The sequence below is a fragment of the Aythya marila genome (genome assembly GCF_965140915.1).
Source record: "Aythya marila genome assembly, chromosome: 27".
In the NCBI taxonomy this organism is placed as follows: domain Eukaryota; kingdom Metazoa; phylum Chordata; class Aves; order Anseriformes; family Anatidae; genus Aythya; species Aythya marila.
The window spans coordinates 5,721,593-5,736,755 of record NC_139068.1 but is presented as its reverse complement, the minus strand read 5'-3'; the positions used below and the strand labels follow the sequence as shown (position 1 = coordinate 5,736,755).

Here is a 15,163-nt window from a genome sequence, read left to right as displayed (position 1 = left end):
GATTTTTGCCCGGTTCAGTGAAGTTGCTGAGCACCCCCAGCGTGGTTTGATGTCAGCAGGACAGGGCAGGTCCCCTCTGATGTAACATCAGCACTGTGAGTTTGGCATTTCTACCAACTGGCAGCACCCAACAAGAGGGTGGTTGAGCACAATCCACCGAGGCAGAAGTGTGATATGAGTCACGTCTGACCTTGAGCACAGGACGGAGCTGTTCTAGGAAAGCTCTTCCTCAAACACGCTGGAAGCGCCCGGCTTTGCCCAAAGCTGCAGACTTACAACAATCTTAATTACCTAATGTTTTCTCCCCTTGTGTCCATAATAACCTCACAGAAGGCCAAAAACATTAATTTCCCATCCAATTCTGCAAGTGGTTGCAGCTCCTTGCCTAATAGGGATGCAATGAACGGCTTTCCTTCTCCTCTGTTCATACATAAACAGCCCTGGACGCACGCCACACGAAAAGTCACATGAAAGTGCTGAAGTTTTGAAAACAAACCAAACAGCCTGTACAAAATTTGGGGAACCTTTATTTACAAAAGAGCTGCTGGCTCTCAGTGAGAGCCAACGGGACGGGTTTGCTCCAGGCAGCGATGCTCACATCCCTTCCTCCAGAGGGGGAAGAAACGGCTCCATTAATTCCAACAGGATGCACAGTGACGCTTCCCTTCAAGGAGCAAGTTCACTCAAAGGATGGAGAAGTGCAAGGAAACAGGAATGGAGGAGCCCGTGCCCCATTCCCCAAGGTGTCGGGTGTTTGTTTCCCTTTCACTGGGGATTGTTTACCCCCAGCTACCACCCACCACCACTGTGCGAGGGCTGAACCCAGAGCTCGGCCGTTCCTTGTGCTAGCGCAGAGCCCCAGGAAGGCAGCAGGTTTCTCTCCTCCAGCTGATGCTGCCTTTGGGACTCCCTTCTAGCCAGTCTGTAAAAAAACTCCTTTTCTTCCTCCCCTCTATTTTTTAAGGACAAAAAGGGGTGAAGCACAAAAATCAATGCAAGAAAAACCTAGCAGCACTGCCGGACAGCCCCTTGGCACTGCCTGGCAGGCAGCACCAGGACAGAGCTTTCCGAGAGCTCAGAAGAGCTGCTGCTCCTTGGTCCCAAACACTGTCAGGGGAGGAAGCTCTGTGCTCATCCATGTGGCACCCCTTGTTCTCTCCGTGCCCCACAGAACGCACTCTCAGGAATAGCTGAGAGGCATCCTCCTCCACAGCCCCCCACACAAGCAGTTCTTGATCCAGCGCTGCTCCCACTGCTTCACCGCCGTGACTTTGTTGGGCGATTTCAGCATGGTAACACAGCCACACCTGGAAGGAAGCAGAGAGGGGCGACTCAGCACAGCAGCCACAGGGGCCCAGGAAACAAGCCAGCAGTACTGGAGCTTCTGTGCAGATCACAGGGGGGTCAAGGAATCTGAGGAGGAAACGAGCTTTTGTCATTTGCAGGTGATGTTTGTGAGCACTGAAAACCAGCTGAAACCATGTGAGCAATTATCTTAAATGAAGAGAGGTTATCTGGGAACAGAAGGCTGTCTTCAAGACAACAGCCCCCAGCTGCTATTTATACATAAAACAGCAGACATTCATCTTATAAAAATGATCTGCTACAGAGACTTTCTATTAAAACCAATAATTAGAGCTAATTCAATCACATGATCAGATGGATGTTTGCTCCCTGCACCATTATTTCAAAATCCAGGCTCTTTTGTGAGAGTGGATGAAGGGGACAGCAAAAAAGGACTTTAAATACAAACCTAGCTTGAAAAACTTTCCTCAAATGGTACCATAGACACCATGAGTATTCCCTCTCACCACCTCCTCTCCAAGAACAGAGGTGGTATCAGACCTGCAGGCTGAGCTTGGGATCTCTCATCACTAATATAGATTCAGATCTCTGTTTACTCACGTAATCTGACTGCTCTCCTATTTTTCTTCCTGTGAAAGCAGTATTGTATTTATTCCATGCTGCCATATCCAGCCCTCAGATGAAAAGCAGTTCAATCATGGGCAGTGAAGAATGTAGTTAGTTCTCAAAGAGCTGGGGTTACTTTGCAGGGCAAAGCAATAAGATTTTTAATTTAACAGCCACGCTGCAATGATAGCAGCAGCTATCTTGAGCCAGTCACACTGCTCTTCAATAACCATTTTAAGGATCTTGGCCTTCCAGATTAGGGATATCTTAAACGTAACCACAAGTGCTTTCTTTCAATGCAAGCTGTAGTGCTGTAAATGAAAAGCCTTATTTTAGATGCAGCATTTCCTCCTGCAGGCGTAATTCACATGAAATGTTACTGGGATACCAGTTGGGATGGTAAACAGAGACTACAGGAGCTTTTGAATGACAAAAAGAACAGCTTGAGTTTCTGCCAAGACCTCCTCCGCATCTAAGGGATTATGTTTGCATCGCTTACCTGGTACATGACTTGCATTCTTCTGTGGGGTATGCTCCTAAATGGAGCCTTCTCAGATGATCAATTTTGGGCTGTCCAGGTGCCCTAGATAGGAAAAAGAATGGCAACTTTTCTAGAATATTGTCTCAAAAAGCTGTTTCCAGGACAGCGAGCTGCATTTCGATGGCCGGTGGGGCCCAGGCTTTGACTACCTAGTCCGTAAAGTGCCACTGGATTCAAGGGCACGCTTGCACAGATCTAATCGTGAACTAGCATTTCACCCCCTCCTTTTGCCACCTCTTTTCATACTTTAAATTACTAATCAGCTGCAAGTTGAGAAAGGAATTCAAGCACAGAGGACGTACTCTCTTGGCTCACGTCATAACAGATGCCCCAGATCCACTGACCTCTCAGAGATGGAAAGAGAGAGATTTGTTTCAGATCTCTGTACCTTACAAAGGCATCAAACTGGGAAGAGACAGTGTGACCAACGAGCCCAGGAGCTTTTCCAAACTGCAGCCGGACAAGCTGTTTGTTCTGCAGCTTGCTAATAATGCCATCGTTGATAGGCAACCAGTCAATATTGGGAATGAGCAACTGGCTGGGCAGGAGGCAGCATTCATCTATCAGGGTATCATCTGGCTCTGTTATGTGATTTTCCTCACGACCTGCATGGAAAATAAGGCAGAGAATGAAAGAGAACCAGCGTGATCTTTAAATTTCTCATTTACAGATCGAGAGAACTGCGTGCAGCTTCCTCCACCATCCGCCAACACAGCGCAGAAAACAATAAACTTGGCAGCTGTACTCGCCCTTTCTAAACACTACAGACCCACTCAGAAGTCACTCCCCACAATTAATTCTATCACGCACAATCCACATTAAGGAAGAGTCTTTTGTTCGGGGAAACCGGCAAACACTTACAGCACAGCCAGAGTTTCGTTAGAAGCCTGAAGAGGAGGGACATACTGTCCTGGGTGTCAGAGGTTGCTGTGTAGACAGGGAGGCAGCTTGGCTTTAACAGCCCCCAGATACGGATCACCACCATCAGCTCCCTGAACATGCCCAAGGACGCTCCGTCGCGCAGAAAGCTGTGGCCCGGCCGCACGGGAGAGCCCTGCGGAGGGGAAAAACAGCTGAGACTGGGACTCGGGCACAGACTGACAGAAACACTGTTCCCTTCCCTTTTTTCAACAGCAGACACCCGTGGAACTCGTGGCCAGAGGACGCTGCGGAGGTTCCTAAGACCGCCTGTTCTCGGGCCTGCAGGCTCTCACCTGGTTAGGCAGGCTGGCCAGCAGGTAGAGCACGAAGTCTCCCACCCACTGAATGAGCTGCTGCAGGGACTGCAACGTGGTCATCTCCAGGACAAACTCCTCTGTCTTCAGGTTGATCATCACCTTGTCAATGTCTGAAACGGAAGCAGGACATCTGACTCAGGAAGAAGATGGATCCAAACTTCACCTCCTGTCCGTGTGGTGTGGGAAGAGGTCCCACCCTCCCCTTCCTCAGACATGGGAAGCCACCGTGAGCCTGTGACACTTTACATCGAATCTGAAAGGGGAACGATCCCAAGCAGAACACTCAGAAGGCAACGCCTGACGTTATGAGCATCACCACCTACCTATATCTGTGATCTTGGAGCAGATCTCTGTGAGTCGGTCCCCGGGACTCTTGTCTGGGGTGTTGAGGAAGTGCGGGCGCAGCAGCGACTTCAGGGTGCAGCTGATGGCAATCAGGAACAGCTTGGCATGGTAGTCACACACACGGGCTATCGTGCTGGAGGAGAGCTTGCAAAGAGACGCCTTCATGGCAACAATGCGCGTGGAGAGGACCTGAGTGACAGGGAGACACCAGGAAAAAGTCAAAGTGAAGGTAGAATTAGGATAAGCTCATTATTCTCTTCTCTATTTCTGCTCCATGAATGACAGGAGTAGTGAACATTGTTCTGTGCACGTACAAACAGTGCTACTGTTCCAGACCCGCTGACAGAAGCTGTCAAAAAGTGGCTCCACCAGCTCACCAGAGCTTTCCAACAGGTTGAGACCCATTCATGGCAGTGACAACGAACGCTGCACAAACAGGTCCTTCACAACCCAAGTGCTGCTCAGGCAGAACATCCAAAGACAGCACAGCCAGGCTGTTACAGCCCTCTGAGCTCCAGCAGTTACTGCTCCTGCCTCCCAGGCACCCAGACCCCTCCCTGTGCCCACCCTCTGTGCCACAGGCAGCTCCCAGCCCCGCTGACCTGCTGCAGGGCCGCGCTCTGCCGCATGTACTCTTCGTGCAGCTTCTCCACCAGGTTCTGGACCATATTGGGCTGGACGTGGAGCAGGATGTCCCACCAGTCGTAGCCAGTCACCATGCAGTACTCCAACAGGAACAGCAAGTGACGCAGGGACGTGTTCATGTCCAGCACGTGGCCCATGGAAGGGGAGATACGAAGCATGCTCAGCTGAACGGAGGAGGCAAAGGAAAGCCTGCGTCAGGAACTGGGTCAAAAACATTCCACAAAACCCACCGGGTGACAGCGGGTGACCTGCAGCTCACTCCTGACCCAAAGACACCGCACTGGGATTCGCCCCGCCCTGTTTAACATGGCTCACACAGCTGGAGGTAACAATCCCGGAGTCTTTCTCAATGATCCATCACCAATCAGGGAGATAAAGAAGAACAAAAGCGCACACCCCACAGCTAAAAAAATCCAGTACCTTCCCGTGGCTATCAATGCCAGCCAAGGCCAGAGATGTCCAGGAGAGCTGCATGGCTTTGAAGTGCACTAAGGGACCAGCAGTTCGCTGCCTTTTGATAGACTGCTCGTCCACGGGGCGCTGGGAGGAAGAGCCATAGAAGACAGCCATCATCTGCAGGGAGAGGCGATGAACGATGTGGACGCTGCCGTCGTGAAAAGCCAAAGCCAGACCTGCGGAGAGAAGACAGCCACAGGTGAGGAAGAAACTTCCCCGTGTAACCTCGCCCACAGAAGGAGCCGCCGAAAGCTCCTGTGGCAACACCACAGCACCCAGAGAGCAACAAAGACTCCTTACCCAGTCCAGGGAAGAATTTGGTGTCATTCGCTACCTTCAGGTCCGTGTTGGTTAGGGAGATGGGCAACTTCGGCAGCGCCACAGCCGAAACCCGATCCAAGTCGTTGGTGGCAGACAGAATTCGCCACTTCAGTATCATGGGCTGCTTGTCTCCGACTGTGGGAAACAAAGGAGACATCTCTCACTACCACCTCTGGCTTCGGGGGCAGAAAAAGCCACCCGTCCCAGCTCTCTGCCCGCACCGGGCTGTCCAGCCGTTCTACCGCCCCAGCGTATTCCCCATTTTTGGGCTGAGCTCAGTAACTGCACAAGTTACGACTTGTTTTGCTCCACCTGTTCTGGTGGAAGGCTCTGCTGGCAGCAAGTAATAAATCTGTATGTACAACGATCCTTTGCATTGCACTGGAGCAAAACGTGTATGTTTGATTTTGTTATACTTGAAATCAGGTGGAAGGGAGATGCAGACCGGGCAGCTCGACTGAGCCACTCGCTTGCTGCACGTTTTTTTCCTTGAGAAGACTCAGCTTGCTCTGTTCTCAGCAGGAAGAGTGGTTGCGCAGCAAAACAGATAATGTTTTACTGAGTGAAAGTAGCAATTGAACCACTTCCTGGAAACCAGCAATTTGTTGCCTAAGATGCAAACGGATGGAACAGAACATGACCAAGAATACCTGAAAAATAAATACGGGACTCTGGATGATCCCATCCACGCGGTAATGGGTCTGGGAACCCGCCTTGCTCTTTCTCTCAGACCAGGCTCCTACTTTTAAGAGTACCAGATGCTGAAACTCACCCACAGGAGAGATTTGCTGGAAGATGTTATTGACAGGCAAGCCCTCTTTCCGGAGAGACCAGCACTCCACGATGCTGCTGTTCTGGTTGGAGGCACAAAGCAACACCTGCGGAACAGAAACCCGTGCCTCTGTACACTCAGAGCGTACCATAGGGAACACCACCACCCAGGGGCATTTTCTGCCCTCCTCCTGCCCCATTTTGAGGCTCTTTCTCCTAATGAGCTCGTCCCCCACCAGTGAAAAGCCGAGCACTGTATCAGCAACGTGTAATGGTGAAGTCCCTAGCTCCGGCTGGAATGAAAGAGGCAGAGCTCTGCAAGGAGCTACCACAGCCCGGGCCTCTCCAAACCACAAACGGTCCCATCTCCAATCTGTGACCTGCCGACGCCATCCCCGTGCATCGGGCTAAAGGGAAAGGGCAGGAGCTGAACCAACTTTGAAGCCGGAGCAGACACGGAGTTCTCCAGCACGGCACTCGATCCTCTCCATGGGGAAGAGGAGAGGAGCTCAGGCTCCCCGGGTCACTTAACTTTCCACAATCTCATTATCGATACCCTGGCAAATAGAGTTAAGCTACTAAATTAAGTCATGTGGATCCAGAGCTCCGAGTTCTGGAGGGGGACTGCTTTGAAGCCGAGACCTGAAGATGAAAGACTTCGTGCCCCAGAACCTCCCGAACAGCTCAGAACTCCCGCACCAAGCAGCAGTGGGGGCATAAAGCAAACAAAGCAGCAAATAATCAGGCTAATGAAGGACGGGGCTTTGCAGAGAGCTTTTCCAGGAACTGGAGGGCTCAGCCATTACACCCCGCACCTTTTAAGTGCAGGCTGCTCAGCTGAGGCTCCAGAAACAGCAACGAGAAACACAAAGGGCATGGCAGGACACGATCGCTGCTCTAGAGCCACGTGGGGAAGGCCAGGCTGGGACAAGCAGCTCTCTCCTTTGTTATCCGAGGAGCTCCCGCTTGTTTCAACAGCAACCGCTCACCTGCTCCGACATGTCCCGAGCCAGGAATTTCAGGTGTGTGATCGCTGGGTACTTGTCCTTGCGGGCAGGGTCCGTGGTGCAGCGCATGAAGAGGGACGGCAGGATCTCGGTGTCGATCTTGCACTTCTCGTTCACCACGCTGACGCAGACTTTGTAGAACTGCACGGGGGAGGTGCTGCTGCCGTCCGACGTGGCCACCACGATGTTCCCCCCGCCGGTGAAGGCGACGTCCGCCAGGGCGACGCGGCAGCGCAGCCGGCACAGGCTCTCCGTGGATGTCAGCACCTGCCCGTTGGGCTTGAGCAGGGAGACGGTGACCAGCCCGCTGATGGTGACGGCGATCCAGCCCTCCATCGGCTTCCCTCCGAACAGCGTCAGCGACGGCGAGAACTTCACCCGGGAAAACTTCTCGCCGAAGTTGGATGCCCCGGACTGCGAACGGAGAGCAGGGACACGGGGACGTTTGTGTCTGCAGAGCCCCTCCAGCTCCCCGAGCCCCTGACCAGAGGCAGGTCACTGAGCTCACGCACCCGACGCTGCTGCAAGACCCCGGGGAAGGGCCTTGCCCTGGCCCTGAGCGGGTTCAGCTTTACAGGTGGCAGCAGGAAGACACCGAGCCCTCAGCAGAGCTCCTGGAGCAGCTCAGATGCGGAACTGCTACCACACCTGGAGGAGCAGTGCCCCCTCTCCCTTTCCACAGCCTGCCACCAACCCCCTGCACGACCCCGGCCCCTTTCTGTGCCTCGGTTCTCCCGTGCTAAAGGGGAGAGGGATTTCTCTCACTGCTGCGGGAGTTAATGTTTAAAATGTGAAGAGGTAACTCGTACTTGGCAGGCTTTCTGTCTCCTGAGCCATGTTTCTAAACCAGCCCCGTACCTATGTACACTTTGGCTCCTGTTACTGAATCCCTGAATCAAGCCCCACGACCTCGAACACGTCTGTTCTGAAGCTCTGCTGGTAGGCAACAAAATGCTTTTGTCTGCATTTCACAGCCTGAGAAATTGGGGCAGAGTGAGAAAGGCAGGCTAACAGCACCAACAGCACCAAGGCATCCCATGCTGCACCTCAGCAGGACCTGGGACACTGATCTTTGCTTCTGCCTCGACAGGCTCCCCAACCTGACCTGCCTAAGGCCACGGAAGAAGCCCACGGCAGCGCAGAAACACGCAGAGCAAAACCCTGCCACAGCCGTGACTCTGCTAATGACTGCTAATTACACGAGTCCTAATGACCGCAGCCAGCCCTGCTGAGCGGCGCGGGGCCGGGACACACCTTTTCCACGTGCAGAGCCAGCTTCACGCCGTTGTGCAGCCAGGACAGGGCCACGACGGGGTCTCCCTCCACCATGCTGCCCACGGTGTTCTCCCAGCTGTTGGCCAGGTGGTCGGTCATGCTCCAGCACTTGATGTGGCCGTCGGCGTCTGCGGAGAGCAGCCTGGAGCCTGCGCACAAGAAACGAATCGTGAAACAAAGCCGTGGTGCGGGCAGGCAGAGCCCCTCAGCGCGTGGCTGCGAGGCGACGACGGGCTCCCCGCAGCGAGGGACAGGGACGGGGCCCGGGCTCACCCGACTGGTCCCACTCCAGGCAGGTGATGACTTCGGCGTGCCCGGAGTTGACGGAGTAGACGTCCCAGGGGTGCTCGGTGTCGATGATGTGCACCATGTGGGTGAGGTCTGCGCGGGGGGAGGAATGGGACGGCAGCCCCTGTCACCAGCCGCCCCGCGGGCACCCCGACCCCACGCAGCCTCCGTGGAGGCGGGAACCGCGACAGGGGCTAAGCACGACATGGGTTAATCACGACATATCGCGTTGCCCACAACATGTTCTAACTCTGATGTGCTTATTTTACCCATGACATGTCACGTTGCCCTCGACATATCGCATTAGCCATGATGTATCACTTTGCACTCGACATATCGCGTTGTCCACGACATGTACTAACTCCGATGTATTTATTTTACCCACGACATGTCGCATTAGCCACGACATATCGCGATGCCCACATGCTTTAACTATGCCGTGTTTATTTTACCCACGCCATGTCGCGATACCCCCGCCATGCAGCTTTACCCGTGAGGTGTTTTCCCCTCACCAGGCGTTAACCGCGCGCTGTTTCCCCCCCCCCCCCCCGCACCCTTCTCCTCCTCGTTGCGGAGGTCGGTGGTGAAGGCGATGAGGTTGCGGCAGGACCAGGCGCACACCAGCGGGATGGACGGGCAGTGGTTGCTCTTGGGCCGCCGCTCCCACTCGCACACGTAGGCCAGGTCCATGGCGGCGAGGCCTGCCGGGGGGTCCGAGGCCTACCGGGGGGACCGGGGCCTACCACGGGGCCCCGCGCCGCCGCCGCCCCGAGGCCCCCGCCCGCCCGCCCGACGCGTGCCTGACGCCGCCGCTCAGGCAGCGCCGCGGACAGCCCGGGCCGGAGGTCCTCGCTGGGAGGGAGGCAGCGGAGGGGGGGGTTATTTGCATAAAGATTTACCCAGAAGGCATCGGGGGCGGCGGGAGGGGTGCAAACGGTGGAATTTGGGGAGATTGGGGTGAAAACAGAGGAAATCGGAGCGTGTTGTTGGGGAGGGAAGCTGCGGAGCAGGAATGGGACTAGTAACGAATAAAAAACTCCGCCACCCTATCCTTAACATTTTTCTGTGGTGACACTTTAAATAGCACCGCGGAGCCACCACGTTCCGTGCTCGCTTCGGCAGCACATATACTAAAATTGGAACGATACAGAGAAGATTAGCATGGCCCCTGCGCAAGGATGACACGCAAATTCGTGAAGCGTTCCATATTTTGGGGCCGCGGGGGGCTCCGGCCTGGCTGCTGCCACTGCTTTTGTTGTTCCCCTGCACTCGTTGTCCCCTATTGTCCCCGGGGCCCATTGTTTGCACGGCTCATTGTCCCCTGGGCTCGCTGTTGCCATGGGTTCCTTGTCCCCTGGGCTGGTTGTCCCCCTGGCCCCTTGTCCCCTGGGCTCACTGTCCCTGGGTTCATTATTGCCACAGGCTCCTTGTCCCCAGCTCATTATTGCCATGGGCTCATTGTCCCCCTGGCCCATTGTCCCCTGGGCCCATTGTTGCCATGGGCTCCTCGTCCCCTGGGCTCGTTGTCCCCCTGGCCTCTTGTCCCCTGGGCTCACTGTCCCTGGGTCCATTATTGCCACAGGCTCCTTGTCCCCTGGGCCCAGTGTTGCCATGGGCTCCTTGTCCCCTGGGCCCACCATTCCCATTGTGCCCCCCCCAGACCAACCCACACCCAAGGCCCGGTGACGCCTCGGTTGCCTCACACAGCCCTGCCGGGGGTCCCGTCCCCCACCCAAGCCCCGGAGACAGCCGTACAGACATAAAACCACGCTGTATTACGATTAAAAACAGCCCCGCTGCCCCACACAGGCCGTGGTGCCAGCTGCAGCGCTGCCGGGCTCCACACAGGGTGGCCGGGCCCCAACGGCACCACCAGCACCGGCGGCATCAGCGGGGCCGGCCCGGCCACCCCAGTAATAAATACAGGCACGGACACGGCCCGGGAGCGAGGAGCGGGGCCGGGGGCAGGCGAGCGGAGGTTTTGGTGCTGGGCGGGGGGCAGGCCGGCCCCCGCCATCAGCTCATCTGGCCCAGGTAGTCTGAGAGCAGGAGCTGTGGGGGCAGGAAGACGCGGTGCTTGTTGCTCACTTTCATCTGGCGCTTGCCTTCGATGTCCGAACCTGGGGGCGAGCAGAGCGCTCAGCGTCACCCCGCGCCCCCCAGCCTGTCCCCATCCCCTCCTCGCCACCCACTGGTGCCCGCAGCCCCCCCGCCGTCCCCAGCCCCCTCCCGGTGTCCCTGTGGCACCCTGGGCTCTGCTTCGCATCGTTAGAGCTCTCGCTGCTCCTCAGCGCTAACGAAGCGCTCGGCGGCGAAGGCTCCTTCGCAGAGACAGAGCCCAGAGCCTCCCCCCGGGGTGTGCGCAGGGCTGAGCCCAGAGCAGCCCCCTGCCTCCAGCCATCCCCACCCAGACCGAGGGGAAGGGGCACGCGAGGTGTCCCGCAGAGCTCCGGGTGCTGTCCCGGCAGGCTCCATGCAGCAGCCACCCATGGGCGGACACAGCCCGGCTCCCGCGGTTATCTGCGAGCCGCAGCGGGAGGTGGGAAGGGGGAGGAAGGGAGGAAGAGGACGAGCTGGAGAGGGGAGATAGCGACGGAGGGGAAAAACAAAAACAAAAATAAAAACAAACGCGAGGCTCTTACTGGCAGACACGAGGTCCATGTACTGGCAGAGCGCGTGGAGCAGGAGTCGCTCGAAGCTGGGGGAGATGGGGACGGGGTTAGAGCTGACGTGGTGCACACCGGCGCTGTCCTGCCCCAGGCTTGCCCAGGGAGCCCAGCAGGGGAAGGGGCACAAAGAGCCACAGGTCCCAGCGTGGGGCTCATCCCCCCGTCGGGTGCCCCCAGCCACATCCCGGGGGCAGCAATGCCTGCAGCGTGCGATACCTGTTGTCCATCAGCGCCGTGTAGACGGAGTGCGGGGTGACCGAGAAGAAGGCCAGCAGCTCCTCCTCCAGGCCCTCCAGCGTCCCCTGCGAGGAAGGCAAAGGCACCGCTGAGAGGGCGAACGCGAGGAGCCAGGCGAGGGGGCACGGCGTGGCACACCCCAGCCTCTCGTCCCCATGCGGCTCCGTGCCCCGCAGCCACCAGGGCTGTGATTTTGAGGAGCTGCAGCCCAGCCAGGGGCCCGGCAGAGCCACGAGCACGTTGAGATCCCAACCATCCCCTGCCACGTCCACGCAGCCGGAGGCACGAGGCAGTGAGCCACAAAGCAGGGAGGAATCCGGCCCTGCCAGCTCCGCGCTTCCTATGCCAAGTGCTGGCACCGTCCCTTGTGCGCGGAGCGGTGAGGGCCAGGACAGCCTCGTGCCTCGCATCTCCTTCCCTGCTGGCACTCAGGGATCAGCTCCATGCAGCTCTCCAGAGCACCGTGACCCCAGAGACAAGCAGCAGGAACGAGTCTCATTTGAGGGCAAGTTGAGCAGGAGCCAACAGGCAGGAGGAGCTGAGGCCGCTTTTAGAGACAGAGCTCTAATTAGAGCAAGAAAAACAAACAGAGCAGGGAAACAGCACCGCCGAGCAGGGAGCAGGGAGCCAGGCGCCCCAGGGCCCGGCTGCGCGTGGCAGCTCGCTCCCGAGCCAGCCGGCGCGAGGCCACGGGGCCGTGCTGCAGGTTCGCCTGCCCGGAGCACTCTGTGGTTTGACCCCTTTCAAAATGCATTGCAGTTTTTCCAAGCATCTTCACGTGGATGGGGCTGAAAACCCCCCCAAGGCTCCTTTGCTGTCCTTGGGGACAAGCACACCTGGTTTTCTCTAGCCCTCACTGAACAGAGACCAAAAACCAGCAGGTAAAAATGCCCTGCAGCTCCCAGAAAAGCTCAGCCGAGCCGGGGAAAGCCCCCTCCCTGCACAGGGAGCTGAACACGACGCCAGCTTCCAGCCAGCCCTTGCTGCAGGGGTCCCACGAGAGCAGGAGCTCATTGCCCGGACCTCATCTGGATTGCCGGGCTCAGCGCCGGTCTGTGGGCTCGGGGACAGCACCAGGACGCGTCCCCGGGCCCTGCCCCAGCCCCCCGGCCCCCGGCTCACCATGGGGATCCTGCCCCGCTTCAGGGTGGAGCGCAGGCGGCGGCTGATGCGCTGGAAGCACTCCTTGGGCGTGTAGGCAGGGTGCTCTGCGGCCACGGAGGGAAGACAGAAGGGGCTCGGATGGGGTCCGCGGCCCCGTGGAGGTGCCCGACACCCCCCAGGACCCAGCCGGCCACCGCAGCCACCGCCAGCCCCCCATGAGCTCCCCCCGGTCCACCACGGGGTCTGCAGGGCCGGACCCCTCCCGGCAGCACCGGAGGGGTGAGCACAGCCCCGTGACCGCTGCAGGGAGCAGGATGTGGCCCTCGGGGAAGAGCTCCCTTCCCAAAGCGCATGCAAGGGAGGGAAGGGAGAGGCTCCCCCCCCCCAGCACCTTTCCACTTCTCTTTGTTCTTCACAGGCAGCTTCCTCTCCTGCTTCTGCCGGGCCTCCTCCTCCAGGTAGAGCAGGACTCGCTCTTGCTCCTCTCCCGACCGGTTCATGAAGTCGTTCCAGATCTGGCAACACAAGGGCCCGGCCCCACCGCAGGCGTCGCAGGGAGCACCGGCTGCCTCGTGCCCACCCGGCACCCCCAGGAGCCAACCCCACTGCCCACCGCGACCGCTCGGGGAGGAGCTGCAGAGGCGGCGCTCAGAGCCAACACCAAGCTGCGTTTCTACAGCGAGCCCAAGCGCTGCCAACACCGCCCATCCGCGCAGTCCAGCCTCACACCCAGCTCTACATCAGAGCAGCTGCTTCTGGCTCGGCCATGAGCAGCACAGCACCCGGAGCACCCTGCAGCCTGCACCCCGAGCACCCAGCGGGGACAGGAGCCAAGTTTCGGGGACTCGGTCACGGAGCAGCACCACAACACTGGCCGGGCTGTGTGAAGCAACCGCAGGAAGCACCACGGCTGCCCCAGGATCAACCTCTGCGGGCGCAGCCTGCCCGGGGCTGCTCCCAGCACAGCTCCGGGCACCGTGGGGACAGGCGGCCGCCTCCTACCTCCACGTAGGTCTCGTTGTTGCAGGCCTCGGCGAAGATGCTGGGGGTGGCGGCGTGGGCGAGCTCTGCCTCCTCGCTGCCGCACTCGTCTCGCTCCAGCAGCGTCATCAGGTACCGGGCTGGAGGAAGGCAAAAGCGGCGTCCCCGCCGAGCCTGCGGCCCCCGGCCCCCCCCTCCCACCGCCCCCAGCCCCTTACTGTTCTCCAGCCGCTGCAGGCTCTTGCGGCCCTTGGCCTTGGGGATGAGGTCGGAGTTGCGGACGGCCTTGTTGATGTAGTACTGCTTGCGCTTGGAGGGGGAGAAGCGCTTGGAGGGGGAGCTCTCCAGCGGGGGCAGGCAGTCCTCGATCCTCCTGCGGGGGATGCGGTGGAAGGGACTGAGCGCCCCGAGACCCCCGAGACCCCCAGGGCACGAGGACGGGCGGGTGGCGGGGCCGGGCAGCATCCCGCAGGGTTCCAGGGTTAAAAGGCCACGGGCACTGCCGGGCCCCGAGCACCGCGGGTCCGGCTCCGTCCTCGCCCCCCGGCAGCACAAACCAAGCCCCCAGCACCGGGAGCGTTCCTGCGCCGAACCAGCCCCCCCCCGAGGGGCTCCCCCCGGGCCGCAGGGTGGTGTCGGGGTTTCGGTGGCGGCGATCCCGGGCCGGGAGGTGCCTGAAGGTCACGGCCCGGCCGGTCTCGGGCTGAGGTTCACCGCGGGGCTCGGTGAGGGGCTCCCGCCGGGGCTCCCGGCCCAGCCGCCGGTGCCGTCGGGGTCACCGCGCTCAGCCCGGTGCAGAAGCGTCGCCGCCCGGTGCCGTTCGCCGGGGTCCCCCCGGTCCCGGTGCGTTTTGGCCAAAGTGGGGGGGGGAGACCCGGAAGCGGGGGGCAGGCACCGGGACCCCCCCCCCAGCACCGGGACAGGGACCGGGTCCCCAACCGGGCACCGGGACCCCGGCACCGGCACGGGGACAGGCACCGGGACCCCCCCCACACCGGTACCGGCACCGGGACCCTCCCGGGGGTGCTGGGACCGAGCCAGGGAGCGCGACCCCCCCGGCACCGGGACCCCCGGCTCCCCCCCGCCCCCTACTCACGGCAGCAGCACCATGGCGCGCCCGGCCTTAAAGGGGCCGCGGCACCGGCACCGGCACCCCCGAGTGCCCGCAGGAAGTGGCGTCACGGGGGCGGGGCCGCGCGACGGAGCCCCGGGGGGTGCTCGGCGGGGTGTGCGTGTGTGGGGGGGGGGCTTGCAAAAAAAAAATTAAAAAAAAAAAAAAAATCGTTAAATAAAAAACGCGGGGAGGGGCCTCGGCAGCCGGGGCTGCGGCCCCTTTAAGGCCCCGCCCCGCCCCTCCCCGCTCTTAAAGGGGCC

The 15,163-nt window shown here is 59.1% G+C and overlaps 2 protein-coding genes across 2 annotated transcripts; both read right to left on the bottom strand.

Annotated features, from left to right (window-relative positions):
* Nucleotides 1–514: 514 nt before the first annotated feature.
* MED16 (mediator complex subunit 16) lies at nt 515–9,512 on the bottom strand. The gene is made up of 14 exons (XM_082780018.1): nt 9,353–9,512; nt 8,784–8,891; nt 8,490–8,659; nt 7,218–7,649; nt 6,230–6,335; nt 5,437–5,592; nt 5,101–5,312; nt 4,638–4,844; nt 4,014–4,224; nt 3,667–3,800; nt 3,314–3,506; nt 2,841–3,057; nt 2,411–2,494; nt 515–1,307 (listed from the first exon to the last, which is right to left on the bottom strand). The coding sequence occupies exons 1-14, from the start codon at nt 9,486–9,488 to the stop codon at nt 1,181–1,183; spliced, it is 2,493 nt and encodes an 830-aa protein (XP_082636144.1). The 5' UTR covers nt 9,489–9,512; the 3' UTR covers nt 515–1,180.
* Nucleotides 9,513–10,550: 1,038 nt separating this feature from the next.
* On the bottom strand, nt 10,551–15,007 carry R3HDM4 (R3H domain containing 4). Its single transcript, XM_082779815.1, has 8 exons — nt 14,886–15,007; nt 14,008–14,162; nt 13,811–13,929; nt 13,200–13,323; nt 12,827–12,912; nt 11,684–11,769; nt 11,441–11,496; nt 10,551–10,918 (listed from the first exon to the last, which is right to left on the bottom strand). Exons 1-8 carry the CDS (start codon nt 14,897–14,899, stop codon nt 10,815–10,817), a joined length of 744 nt encoding a protein of 247 aa, XP_082635941.1. The 5' UTR covers nt 14,900–15,007; the 3' UTR covers nt 10,551–10,814.
* Nucleotides 15,008–15,163: the final 156 nt, after the last annotated feature.

What these genes read in the sequence shown, in the direction of transcription:
- MED16 (XM_082780018.1), bottom strand. Translation starts at nt 9,488, where the DNA reads ATGGACCTGGCCTACGTGTGCGAGTGGGAGCGGCGGCCCAAGAGCAAC. An exon ending in AGAGCGCGGCCCTGCAGCAG is followed by an intron (nt 4,225 to 4,637) that starts GTCAGCGGGGCT and finishes CCTGTCACTCAG; the next exon opens with GTCCTCTCCACGCGCATTGT. An exon ending in TGGCCAGCCTGCCTAACCAG is followed by an intron (nt 3,507 to 3,666) that starts GTGAGAGCCTGC and finishes TCCCCTCCGCAG; the next exon opens with GGCTCTCCCGTGCGGCCGGG.
- R3HDM4 (XM_082779815.1), bottom strand. An exon ending in ACAACGAGACCTACGTGGAG is followed by an intron (nt 13,324 to 13,810) that starts GTAGGAGGCGGC and finishes TTGTGTTGCCAG; the next exon opens with ATCTGGAACGACTTCATGAA. An exon ending in ACGGCGCTGATGGACAACAG is followed by an intron (nt 11,497 to 11,683) that starts GTATCGCACGCT and finishes CATCTCCCCCAG; the next exon opens with CTTCGAGCGACTCCTGCTCC.